Source organism: Uranotaenia lowii, chromosome 2 (genome assembly GCF_029784155.1).
Source record: "Uranotaenia lowii strain MFRU-FL chromosome 2, ASM2978415v1, whole genome shotgun sequence".
In the NCBI taxonomy this organism is placed as follows: Eukaryota; Metazoa; Arthropoda; class Insecta; order Diptera; family Culicidae; genus Uranotaenia; species Uranotaenia lowii.
This window is the reverse complement of record NC_073692.1, coordinates 147,604-161,626: the sequence shown is the minus strand read 5'-3', so window position 1 is coordinate 161,626 and position 14,023 is coordinate 147,604. Positions and strand designations below refer to the sequence as shown.

Sequence of the window (14,023 nt, the reverse complement as noted above, 5' to 3'; positions counted from 1 at the left end):
ATTTTTGTCATTTTTGTCATTTTTGTCATTTTTGTCATTTTTGTCATTTTTGTCATTTTTGTGATTTTTGTTCTTTTTGATCTTTGTGTCCTTTTTGTCCTTTCTGTCATTTTTTTATTTTGTCAGTTTTTTTTATTAATTTTTTCTTTCATTTTTGTATCTTTTTTGTAAACTTCTTAATATCATTGAGTTTTTTTGGTAAAATGTTGGTTACTTTTTTCACTGTTTTCTTATTTTGTATTAAATTTCAGTGATTACCCTTGAAATGCATCACATACATCAAACATCGTGAAACGTTGCACCGATCCCATGTCCAATGTTGACAATTCCCACGAACTCAGTTAGTTATCTACTGATAAATCCGAGCCAACGAAAGGCTAACTATATCGTGGATAAACAGCCATAAGTCGGTTATCAAATTAAATAAACAGTCCAATAAAACACAATTATTCCGTGTGTTGCTTGCTTTTGGTTTGGCATTCGTTCTACCGAAGACCTGACTAGAGAAAGAAGAATTTCTGTTATTTTTTCAACTCTATCTCTATGCCGAAACTTCACGCACACCAACTCTACACATACAAACGCTCACACGGAGCGACAACTTTGACCAAAAATATATTGGAAAATTATTCAAATATCCACACTTAAATTGTTTATTTATGATAACGAAGTTGCGTCGCTCTTTTTCTGATCGAGGAGAGTGCTGCATTCGAGTTGAGTTGAGGTTTGTTTTTTCGCCTGTCTTCCTGACTTCAAGCCAATGACGTTTTGCTTAACCTCTTCGCATTTGGTTTTGTCGGGTTTTGTGCGCACCGAGAGTCCCCAGATTTGTTGCTTGCTTATTTTTGTGACTGCTTTTATTTTCCTGTTGGTTCAATCCGAAAGGAAAGCAAACTGTTTCATCGACTTGTTGCTGTGGCGATACAATTTTCCGGTTCTGTTGATCTATGTTTTACCATTTGCCGAAGAAATTGGGGTTCTTAAGTCAACAAGTGGTTTTTGGCAGATTCCTTACAATTTCACGTTCGATTCAATAATACTCCAAAAATAAGATGATAAAAACTACAAACAGTCAAAATTGAAAAAAAATATCCTGAATCAACACAATTCATGCAAACATTTGCACGAGCTGAGATAAGGTAGTTAAGCTACCTCACTCAAACTTTTGCTACTGTCTACTTTACGATGGCTTCCACGATTCTTTTCCGATCATGGTTGGTTAACCACGCTGTATATGCCCAGTTTGTTTTTCCCATCGACCGTCGTTCGTCGTCATGATCACCCAGTCACACCCAGTCACTTTTTACTGAGTTTTTACCTACCCGAATTACGCTCCGCTTTCGGTCGAATTATTGCAGTATCTGCTAATTGCAACCGAATTGGATGACCAAAAAGCGGACAACCATTCAATTTTTTTTAAATTTTTATTTCGGCTCGTTTGTGAATGGGAACACCAACTGAGAGCTATTGTTTTGTCTAGTTATTTAAAGTCACGCCAAACGGACTCTCGTTTATTGGTGGGTGGGAGTTTTTCGGACCCCACTTTGAGCTTTTGAAATAGTTTTAATTTTTTTTTGTTTTAATAACCCCAAGCTTAGCTAATCTCACTTATTTCAGGCAAGACAGTTTCGGTTTGTCAACTGGCAGTTAGCTATGAGTGAAACTTGTTTCCATTTAGTTAGGTAAGCTATTATTTTCTACTTATTTTGTTGTTTTGATTAGTGACATTCTGTGGGATTTACTCCGTTTTCTGTTGATTTCCAACAATCATCATTACTGTCAGATGAAAAAATCTAAAGAAATACCATGTTCCTAGAACGATCTCTAGTGTTGATTTCATCCAGCTTTCAGGAATCCTGCCGATAGCAAACATTGATCGATCACGGCTCGATCGTTGAAATGGTCCGCCTCAGCGCAAGCGGTCAAAATAGTTCAAGATCGATCACTGTTTCTGGCGTTCGAACGCCTTCGATTGGGATCATCGCTTGCGGACATCTTGGCTCGGCACGGCAGATCAAGTGCATTGATCCGTGCGGTGAGCCATCTTAACGTCCTCGGTCGGACAGGCACCCAAAGACGCCGAAGAATTCAATTCATTGATGAAGAAGTACGGTGGCCGGGGAGATGTGGAGGTTAGAAAAACCGCAACGCCAGCAAACGTTGGCCGCGTGTCTGGGATGTTTTGCGGTTGCTCGGTTTTGGTTTGGTTTTTTTTATATTAGGCTGATGAGGACTGTTGAGCAAGGATCAGCTGCAGGGGTCGAAACTGGCAATTGATACTGGTCCAGCGATTGTTTTAATGTTTTTCACTGATCCTGGTTTAGGGAGGGCCTAACTTTTTTCCCAAAAATTACTTTGTACTGTACATTAGACTGAGTCGATTTGAGGTCGTTTTGAATTTCTCAAACTCTGGGATCTAAAAAGCTGCGTTTTGATTCAAAACTCATCCATGATTTTTTGCAGAATTTTTAAGTAACGTTTACATGAGTAATTTTTTGTTTCTTCTTTGGAGCCGACTCTTCTTATGGTTTTTGTTCCGATTTATAAATTCTCTAGAGGAAATTTTTCGCTAAACACTTTTGTTTAAGAACGTAAATTCGTATCTTATAGTAGGGGAGAGTGGGGTATCGTGGGCCATGGGGAAACGTGGGCCACTTTTAATATCTCAGATGTATGTTGAGATAAAAATCTCAAACCAACTGTCATCGACGTCGCTTTGCGTGAGCATGTATTCCTATATGTTGTTGACTGAAATACGCATCATATGTTTCTTTTATTTATCAAGCTAAAAAAAGTTAGAAAAATTTACTTACATAATTAAAAAAACACCCACTTATTTCATCGTTGGGGAACCTAAAATGCATAACAAAAATATGCTCATACGCTTATGATCTTAGTTTTGTCATGATCTTTCACGTGGAAAAGGAATTTTTGATGAAACATCAATAAGTCACACAAATGCAACCAATTGGCAAATCATAGCTTGTGGGGAAACGTGCGCCACACATCTTGAATCACCTATATTTTTATGTTTCTATACACATTCAGAACTTAAAATACGTTTTACCTATCTGCAAAGTTTTCTATGCCAAATGAAGAGTTATGAAAAATATTTTGTCCATCCTATATAAGAAATTTTGCCAAAACGTTCGCGAGCCAGGTTTTGGAATCTATGCGATCATACACAGCTCTCTTTTTTATTTCATCATCTGAAATTGCATTTAAATAACGAAATGAATTAGGAAATCACAGTTTTGGGTCAACTCATAAACTTTGCATGTTATTTGGTCAATTTGGATTTGGTGGCCCACGATTCCCCACCATTTTTCAAAATCCAAAAAATATTGCTTTTTTTCAAACAGTCAGAATTTAGGGAAAATAACTCATTAAAAAAATTAAAAAAATACCTTATGATACCTTGAAAGTGTAGAAAACCATACCATTTTTTATTTTCATTTTATCTTTCATAACAAAGAAGTTATGGAACAACGAAAAAAAGTGGCCCATGATTCCCCACTCTCCCATACAAAAAAAGTTAATAGCTGTTCAACAAGGGTATGTCATTGAAAAAATAAATAAATTCAATTGACATCACTGTTGGTGCCTCGCAAAGTATTGCATGAAAAGTAGTCATGCAAATCTCGCTACGCAACCCAGCAGTGACGTCAATTTTTCAATGCCAAAAGTCATATCCCTGTTGAACAGGTAACAACTTTCTTGCCTTATAAAATACGAAGTTACGATCTTGAACAAAGTTGTTCATCGGAAAATTTCCTCTAGAGAATTGAAAATTGGCCCAAAAACCATAAGCAGATGACGATTTTTCAGCACAAAATATTTAATATTCCCATACAAACCAAAAACTTCAAATTTACCCATGTAAATTTACTTAAAAATTCTGCAAAAAATCATAGATAAGTTTTAAACCAAAACGATGCTAATTAGACCCAAGGGTTTGAGAGTTCAAAAAATGTACCCAAATCGACTTAGTCTACTGTACTAGGTATATGTAACGTTATTTATTTAGTCCACAAACTGTGATATTTTTAATATGGAATTTAATCCACAGATCTTGCAAGCATCGTATTCACAGTTTAGAAGTTAAATCGACAATATCCTATCAATTCCTCAACAACTCAACAAAAAGGTTTCAAACTTAGCCGTCTCAGCTTAGCGAAGTTTAAAACTTTTAAGGGGCGAAGCACCCAAAGACTGAAAGTCTCTTTAATGAAGACATACAAAAAGTTGTTTACAACTAGCAAAGCATTCAAAAACGAAAACTCATTTTCTAAATTGCGAACAAATTTGCGATGAGCTGATGAGCATTTTTAATCCAAACACCGCCGAAGTATTTGTCCGGTAAAACATTCCGATACTCTAATAAGTTTGTGAATTTGCTGGGCTTTGAAAGACTTGCAACGTATTCTAAGCTATTGATTGTAAAGGAAAATTATTAATATGGAATGATCTTTTAAATATTGATGATTTTCAATTGAAGTCAAGTGTAAGTCAATTGAAGTCATGTCAAGTGACCCATCCCCAAAAGTTTGTTTATTTGGTATAACTAATCAAGGTTTGAAAACAAAACTGTTTCAAACCTTGAAATATTATCCAATTCTAAGAAAATTGAGCTTCAAGAGCAATGAGAATTTGCTTCATTTTTCTGCTTGTGCTTGTCATATTAATGTGATATTTAAATATATGAAAAACAACCCAAACTGATCTGGGGAACTCTGTATATTTCATTTATAGAGGTCACGTGTAATTTTATAAAGCCAAAATAAAGCATAATAACGAAACGAAGGATTTTAACGGGTTTGAATTACAACCTCCAAGTTTGTTCCTTGAGGACCGTTTTTGTATTAATATGTATGTTGATCAACAAGGGAAAATTTCAAACGATCATCAATGTCAAAAGTTTAAGACATCCTAAACCGGTTTTTTACGTTTTAAAGCTGATACATTCAGCTTCGAATGAATGAAGTTCAGTTTTTATTGAACAATTTTTCAAATTGTAAATTTGAATTGGAAATTTCTTAAAATATATGTTTTTTTTCTGAAATCCTGAAACACTTCAACACAAAAAAACACAAAATTCTACCTTATTTTGGTATCATGCCTTGAAGGTTTAATTTAACATTATTATGTCCGAATAAAGTTTGTACAATGACAAAATTTGAATCTCAATTTTCATATATGGATAACATAACCATGCCAAGTGGAGGTTTCACTCTAAGCCTAAGGCAGACCCATGTAACTCATCGAAAATTCTTTCTATACGCTCAGTGCTGCTCCCTTCTGAGAAGGGGTATCATAACAGGCGACTAAAATAGCTTGTACACCCTCCATGGGGGTCAATGGTTTGAGTATTCAACAACTTCAACGTCAAATAACATACAAAATTATCAAAGCAACCGTTGTTCGTATTCGCACTGTTGGTATCAATTTTTACATACTTGTTTTTATGAACAAAAAGATTCCCAATTGAGCATTCAATAGATGATTTTCTTCTCGAACAGAATAAAATTAGAAAAGCAGGGTTTCGGTTTAATTCAAATTCAAATCATTTTTTTTCGAATGGCAATAGATGTTTAATAATTTGTCCAAAAGGTCAACCAAAATATATTTTTACCAATTAAAGCATTGTAGATGGCTCTGAAGTACTCACTTCCAACAGATATACTTTTAAAGCAGATTTGTTTTTCCAAGACACACATTTGTTACCATGGCTAGATGCATGAATATTGTTGCCCGAACTCTTAAGGTGGCGTTGCGAACATCGAAAGTTAGTATAGAAGAATTAATTTTCGCGGCAAAGCCCACTTCTTTATCTTGAAGTGACGGTATCTTTGCCTAAGGATATCTCGTTTTACCACAATTCTTTAATGAGCTTTAAGAGCACAGCGATGCCATTTTTTAAGTGTCTAATGAGATCAAAATAAGGCTTCGTTGTGCTTTCGAAATTCCTTGAAAAAGGTTGGCTGAACACTGTATCAAAATGATTTCAGGAAAAACAAAATTTAAGTTAAATACTATTCCTTCTCTAGGAAAATAAATAATGGATTAATGATGCCTAGTTTAGCTATCGATGATATACGCCGATCTTCCAGGATTAATTTTTAAAACAGACATCACATAAAATGTTCTTCCCTGTGCAATAATACCTTAACGAAAGCTTATTTTGCCAAGTCTGAGAAATAAACACTAGAAAGTGTCGAATCGAATCGAAGAGAGTAGGCGTTTACTGAATAACCAAGCCGTGTTTTTTTCGGCAGTAAAAGTTTTCCAAAAATTTTAATAGAAAATTAAAAATATTTTTAAGGTTCTTCCAATCAAATACAGTTGAATTTATTGTGGTGCGGGAGTAAAATCGCTTTTGTATAGTTGAGTGAAAGAAAACACGGGTTTTCTGCCGAAGACCCAAGCAACCAAAAGTTCGGATAACATTCCTCTATCAGGTTTGATCAGCTAAATTGTGTATCGTAATACAACTTATTTTCAGCTTAATTTTTAAGTAGCAAACAAACTTGAAAGTTGACAAAAAGTTCGCATAAACTGCTAAACAATTTCAAACCAGCCTCAAAAAGCACTTTTATAAGCAGTATAAAAAATCGAAAAAATTACGAGGTCGCCATATCTAGTCCGCCAAATTGGATTCAAATCACTCAATCATATTTGTTTACTAACTCACATTTAAATAACATGTTCTTACCAAGCTTCGAACCCGAGCTCACCGTTTGAAAATCGAGTTACATATTTGTTGCTCCATATGAACATCATGAGTTGACAACGATTTTACTTGGTGTGATGATTTTCTTTGAAACGACTATCCAGTTCATAATTTCTACTTCATTCCTATTTCAAGCGGTTAAAAAGTTCTTCCGGAACTTAATGTGTACTTCACATTGTCGTTTCCCAAGTAACGAGGTGTTTGTTTTACAAACACAGTACGAAACAAGTCGAATATAAGGGTATATACGGACGATAGTATTGGCGAAAAATTGGCCTCAGCCATAACCTCAAACTTTTATTCGCTGGCGGCCTCACCAGTGATGCTAGGTGTGTTACTAAAATCAGTATTTGTTTGATTTCAACTAATTATAATATTTCTGAATTGATTAAATTTTTTAAATGTCAACAGCTAAACGTTTGAATTCATCATGAGGCGTCCCAAAATCAATGAAGATAAGCCATTTTTTTTAAATGAATTTTCAAGGTGAATTTAAAACATCTGAAATATGTTTTCATATACTGCTTGAAAGATTCAAAATTTGTTTCTATCTTCTAAACGAATGCCAAATCATTAACTGTTACAAAAAAAGTAATTTAATGAAAGCCCGTCTATGTTGACTTTGAAAATAATCTCCTGCATGCTCTTATTATAAACAAATCCACATAATTCGCTACATCGTTTAAGTGTGCGATACAGGCAGTTGTTATTCCGTTCAGACAAATGTTGCAATCAATTTCTACGCATTTAATTGCATTTCATTTTTTTCTAGAAATCTACGGGAATATTACAAATTCTCAGTACTTATGAAAAGGTTTTTCAATTACAATGCAATAACAATGCAATTAAAAAATATAATCAATTTCCAAATATCAATGCACTTGGCAACCCTAAACGTCCAAAAAAATCAAAACACGAACACCGTGTATCGTTTTTCCACAGGGCGAATTGGTCGATATGAGTACCGGAAAAACGCGTTTATCGTGCGCCCTTCTCAAAAATCGATTCTGTTCTCCCATGGTTTGAGGTTATGGCTGAGGCCTCCTGCTAAGGTGGTGTTCGTGTAAAACTGTCAATATATCCTAATAGCCTTTAATTCCACTTTAAAGGTCCTATATTGCGAAGTTTCTTTCGAACGCCCGTTGAAACTTTCAAGTTTACAAAAGAGTGCAACAGAGATTTTTTTACGAACCATTGATCTGTACAAAAAGACTTGCAACCCTTTGATAGTTACTCGATGTTGAAAAAATAAGAAGTACATAACAAGTAGATTGTTTTTCTTCATACCAACTTTAAAGTTTCCAAAAAGTAGAAACAGAAACCAAAACAGTACTTTAAAGCTTTTTTTTTAGTTTTTGTTAAACTTGATAAAAAATGAAGTTGCATGGACCTCGAAATAGCATTTTGAACAGCAAAAAAGTTCCACAGAACTTTTGTACAGCTCTATGTGAACTTGTGAGTTCATTCTTTAAGTGATCCGAACTTTTGGTAACTTGAGGAAAGGCTCCAGCAGATCTCCAGCTGATTTGGTTTGAATCGTAGGAAATATGATGAAAATCAACTGCTGTTGCAGTGCTGCAGTAAAAATTGATGAGCTCGTTCCTTTTTGTGGGTTTTAATTTTATGAACATCTACAATTTAGTCAGCCTTGTGGTGTAGATTGCGCTATATTTTGCATGAAAAACGAAGGTGAATCTTTTCACTAGCAATAGCCAACAAGGATAATTTTTTTGAATTTCCATGCAATAACCAAATGAGCTTCTTTGAATGCAAAGCTTGCTGCGACCATATTTATTTATAGGGTTTCAGATTTGCCGTTTTTAACAAGTCTTATGCCTTCATTCGAAATTAGAATTGTTTTCTTTGCTCAAACGAAACGCTCTAATAATCAATCATGTATCGGATAGCAAGATAAGTTTGAGCTTTTCCGTAAACAAAACTCAATGAAAGAAGGTACTTATTTTTCGATTTTTATTAAAACTAAAGTAGATTGTTGAAATTTGGGAGATTCATATCGGTTTTCGGAGATGCCGAAATGCCGACATACATTTTTGATACACATGTTCGTTTATTCCCATACTTTACTTTCCTTTTTCTTATAAGCTGTTTTATTGCCGCATTGAAAAAAAAGTTGTAAAAATTATCCATCCAAATTTGGGCCAGTCTAACGTAGACTCAATAAGCATCAAAACAACCACTTTACATACAACATTACAAAGATTATTTTTAAATTCCATTAAGTATACTCTATGTTAAAATAAATAACATACAAATATAATATTAAATTAATGTAAGAAACGAGGCAAAGAAATTAAAAAAAAAAACAATTTTAGTAATACATTCTTTCACTCATTACAAATTCTGTTCACTCCCTTAAAATCCTTTTAAAATTCATTATATCTTTTGACCTTAAAATTAAATCTTAACAAGTAGTCCTTACCTCGAAATTTCATAACATTTAGTGCCTCATATAGAATGTCTTAAATAAGTATTTGCTGAAGTATTTTTTCACAAACTTCTATATACCGATAAATTATTTGAATTTCACAAATATTTCATTGCTTATTAGTTTTATAACATTTGTTGTAATTTTTTTCAATTATTTGTGCCCTATTAATTCGCTTATTTATTGATGTTACCACATTGAGGGAAATAAGCTAGCTTAATTCAATCTGTTATGGAAAATTTTTAATGGTCATTGATTTATTTTTAAAGTCTTTATGCTATTGGGTTATAATTTTCACCAAATTTGATAATTGATAGAAGTCTCATATGAACAAAAGGAGTTTCAATAGGAAATATCTAGGAGCGTAGGACTTACTTTGGTGTTGGTTTGCCATCATCTTTAAATATTAGGACAATTTAATGATACCAAATTTTGCTATCGGGAGAATTGTGACGTTCAATCATGCTACCGTTTTGGCATTGATAGCTCATTTTGGTTACAGCTTGTTAACGGTTTAGCCATAAAAGTCGGCTGGGGAGTATCCCTTTTTCTTATTTTCATCATATCTTTTTGGAAAAAAATTGCAGATAACCGTCTTTTGAATTTTCTGACAGCGTGCTGTAAAAGTTAAATCGATACATGAACCCGTAAATGAACTAGAAGCGTTTTCGTTTGGCTTAGAATTGGGATATTTTGAAAAATAAAAGAAGACTTGATCCTTTAATCAGGGTGCCCTTAGCTTTGGCAAAAATCATACAAAATCTTAAGATGAAAGTTCCATTTCATTTTCCTTCATAATGAGAACATTTCAAAATTTGAAAATTATAGATGGATAGAAGAAGATAAGAAGAAAATAGCAGCTGTGGAAAATGAGTGGGTGGAAATTTCTTTTAGAAGCATTTTCACTACATTCTTATTTTTTGGTCAAGCACGGTTTCACCGATAAGGCCGTAAAAATTAATTTCAAAGTTCCATTAACTTTTTTGGTCAAATTAGTTTTCTTTTCACAGTTTATAAGTGTCAGGCAAAAGATTTGAAAGTTTGTCCACTACCCTATATTCATCGCAATTTATAATTTTGAAATAGAAGCACTTTTTTGAGTCCTTTTTACAAGGAAATTATTGGATGAATACAAGTCATTGGATAAATATTAACAATTTCGTGCTAAGCAATGGTCAACTTCCATAAAGAAGAAAAAAAATTCTTTTTGGATTAAAGCGATCAAGTGAAAACATAACATACATTTTGGAAAAGTTTTATTTAAATAAATTGAAAGTTTACTATTGCTTTGTATATTGGACTAAATATTTTTATCATATTGTTTTTTTTGTGTGGGAAACATTTTAAAATGATAAAAAAAGATCATAAGTCACATTTTGCTCGATTTTTCAAATAAATTGTGATAACTCAAAAAATGAAATTTTTAAATTTGTTTGTTGTTTTGTTTTTTGGCCAATTTTTTCATTCAGACATTCCAGTTTCGAGATGAGGAATCAAGTATCCCCAGAGATCAAGTATCCTCATGCTGCCTTATAGTTTTTTATGTATATGGACCTATTATACTCAATTTGGATTTGTTCATAGAAGAGCATATCTACTCAATTTTTCCAAAAGCAAATTTCAAAGAAAAATTACCAGGAACCCATCCAACCGGTGAATTTCGAAGAAAAAAACAACAGAAATATTCGATAATCTTATCTTGATGGTTGAATGGTATCTTAATTGTTTTGGTGTTGTTTGTTAAACGTGTAATTGTAGTTGGTTGAAAATTAGTTTTGAAACTTTCATGTGTTACGAAAAAGAATCCGAAAATGGAAAAAAAAGTTTTGAAAAATCAATGTAAAATATTAACAAAGTTCCCCCAGTGTACGGTACTTAAAATTTGAATTGAACGGTGAACTTTCAAAGTGTATATTCCAACGTTAAAAAAAGTGAGGAAGTTAACTTTTATTAGAGCAAGTTCACTGGTGTTGGGAAAAAGTGGTAGAAATTTTGACATTTGTATAGCACATATTGAAAACTTCACCATACAAAAACATTTTCAAGATCTTCAATTCAATTCAGCCTTCAATTTGTTTTGCAACACGTGTTCCATTTTCGCATGCTGTGATGCAAAAATAGCTCGATTTCTATCACATACGGCTGAAATAGAAACAGTGCTGGAAAAAAAATTCAACGCCCAAAGATGTTGAAAACATTTTTGCATGGTAGAATTTTCAAAATGAGCTACAAGTGTCAACATTTCTACCACTTTTTCCCTAACACGAGTGACCTTGCTCTTAGGAAGTAAGGAAGTTAACTTTTATTCAATTTAAGTTCATCGTAGTGAATGTGATTTTTTGAAGGGTTATCATTACAAAAACAAATCTTATATAGTTGATCAATTAGGTAACAAGGTATCTATTTGGTTTTCCAAGTTGTTTGATGAGTTGAATCTAACATCTAGCTCATCTTTTTGCCTTAAAATGTACCTACTTATAAATTGAATATTGACACTAAAAATCCTTAAATTTCAATTTAAAGAAATAATCTTTTAGTCATCCATGAAAAAAAGTTTAATTCTAAACTTTTGGATTCCCCCTAGAATCGAAATAAAACACCAAAAGCGTCAGACGGAACTCGCTCGATCGGCCAAACCGATCGATCGATATCCACCAACCAACTTGGAGCCGGAGGAAGCAGATCTTGCGAAGCAAAACAAAGCAAAACGAGAACGCAAGCAAGCAAGCAAGACTCTACAAAACACCGACGGCAGTGCTTGTTTTTTGCTTTTGCGTCCAGACTTGCGTGATCCAGGATTGTTAGCCGGACACACTGGATTGCATGGTGGTTCAGCAAACCGTATCAACAATGACGATAAGAAGGCGAAGGGAACGAAAAATTTCAAATTTTTCGCTGACACTTGACGATTTACTTCTTCGGGGGGTTTTTCGGTTTTGTGTTATCCCGTTCCGATACAAGACGGTGAAGTCTAATTAAATTGTTGGAAGGTCCGGAATTTTGGACCCCAACATGGTTGAGATTTTCCGGGGCTGTTTTCCTTGTTTTGCGATCTTACCTGCAGTCTATTATCGCCGCTGTAGCCGTAGACGTTCTGGTACAGGACCAGCGTCATGTAGATCAGGAAGCTGCCGATAGCCATCGCTTGGAGGGTTCGTTTGTATCGATGGGTCAACGAGAAGACCTGGCTCATCTTCTTCTTAAGACACCTCATAGAAGCTGCTTCGTGCTGCCCGTCCTCCGCAGGGACACTGGCATTTTGACGTGCAGCCGCGGTGAGAATAGTGACAAGTTTGACAGCCGCCAGAATTGCGAAGAACCAATTTCGGTAAGCCGGTAGTGTTATCCCAAGTTTTCACCAATTTATAGACACAGAGTTGACAACAACGCACTCTCACAAAATTTACACTCCATTAATCACTATTTCTTCCCATCTCCCGACTGACACTGAACCAAATTTTTCGTGTGCATCCGTTGCACTCTCCCAGTTGATTATTCAACCAAATCAACGTCCACAATCTGGAGTACCATCACAACAAATACCCATCACAAACTTTTGACAGATTCATTGATAAAACCCCGACAACAACACAAAACACCAGTTGTTTGAATCGCCACACACTGCATACACTTTATTCGATTAAGATAAATGAACCCTCAACGGAGACGAAAACGCCCGTATAATCCCGATTGAGACATTCTCGTATTTATTCCGGGGACAAACTGTAGAATGGCCTTTCGAGTCGCCTTCTTCTGTCACTACTGCACCAGTTATCCATAAACAAATCGTCACCGCACCGCGCTAATTTCTCCACTAACGCTATTGTTTAGCATATACACAATCAACCAATATGAAATTCAAAGAACCACAAAAAGGTTGAACCGAATTCACGCTCCGGATTATTTATTTCGCCGGGTGTTTCCGATCGCGAACCGTTTTCCGCTTATATGTACACACACGTAGCGATTGATTAAAACACGGAAACGCACGATGGACCCGAATAGTCGAAAACAAACCGAACGTAAAGCCTACCTAGCACGAAGGAACGTCCAGCAGAGACTGATCCGGCGGGCAGCGCGGTTTGATTAAGCCCCTAGCTCGGGCAGTTAAGCAGCCTATCAAGCCGCAGCGCGGTTCGCTTTTCGCGATTCCCCATTCATTCCTGTAGATCGTAAGCTTAAAAGAGAGTAAAAAGAGCAACTTCAACTCTCGGGAGAGAACACAAACAACAAACGAGGCGCTCTAAACTGGAGCAGAATGCGATCGATAAACATTCCGGCGGTCCCGCGACTCGATCAACAACTTGCTCCTGATTCCGATGGCTTAGGTCGGTAACCACCTGTAGCGATTCTCTCAAAAACCCCGAACTGAATACCGGACTTATCATCGGTTGTTCTCTCTTCGCGCTACCGCGCTCACTCGCTCAGTGAAATATTACCGGCTTAAACCACCTCCGACCGGGCAGTCGGTGTTCAAAACAAATTTGAACCGATCGAGGAAAAAAAAATTGGATTTAAACTCATCGTTTAAGCGTTGTTATCGTTTGTTGTTTTTGGTTCGCTCTTCTTTTTTTCTGCTGGCTGGTCTGGCTGAAGCATGCGGTTTTCTCCGAACATGATCGTTCTTCCGTTTACTTTTAATGATATTGAACAAACAGGAGAAGAGAGCCGGTGAAAAATTCTCTCATAACTAAAAACCGAATAGAACCGAAACAGAGAGCATGGAGAGAGAGAGTCGATCGTGGATTGAAATGGTCACCCTACCTCTCCGGTTTGAAGGACCGGATCCGTCCAAAGTAAGCTATCCACGCCACCACGGCAGTTATTGTTATTGCTGAAGTTGCGTT

General features: G+C 35.4%; 1 protein-coding gene across 1 annotated transcript in view; it reads right to left on the bottom strand.

Moving 5' to 3' along the window:
• The window catches only part of LOC129745906 (fringe glycosyltransferase-like), a 157,915-nt gene extending 144,683 nt beyond the window's left edge, over window positions 1–13,232 (bottom strand). Inside the window, exon 1 of the mRNA XM_055739285.1 lies at window positions 12,235–13,232. Within this exon, the coding sequence (XP_055595260.1) occupies window positions 12,235–12,390 (156 nt within the window). The 5' untranslated portion in view covers window positions 12,391–13,232. The remainder of the gene's footprint in view (window positions 1–12,234) is intronic.
• Between the last annotated feature and the right edge of the window lie 791 nt (window positions 13,233–14,023).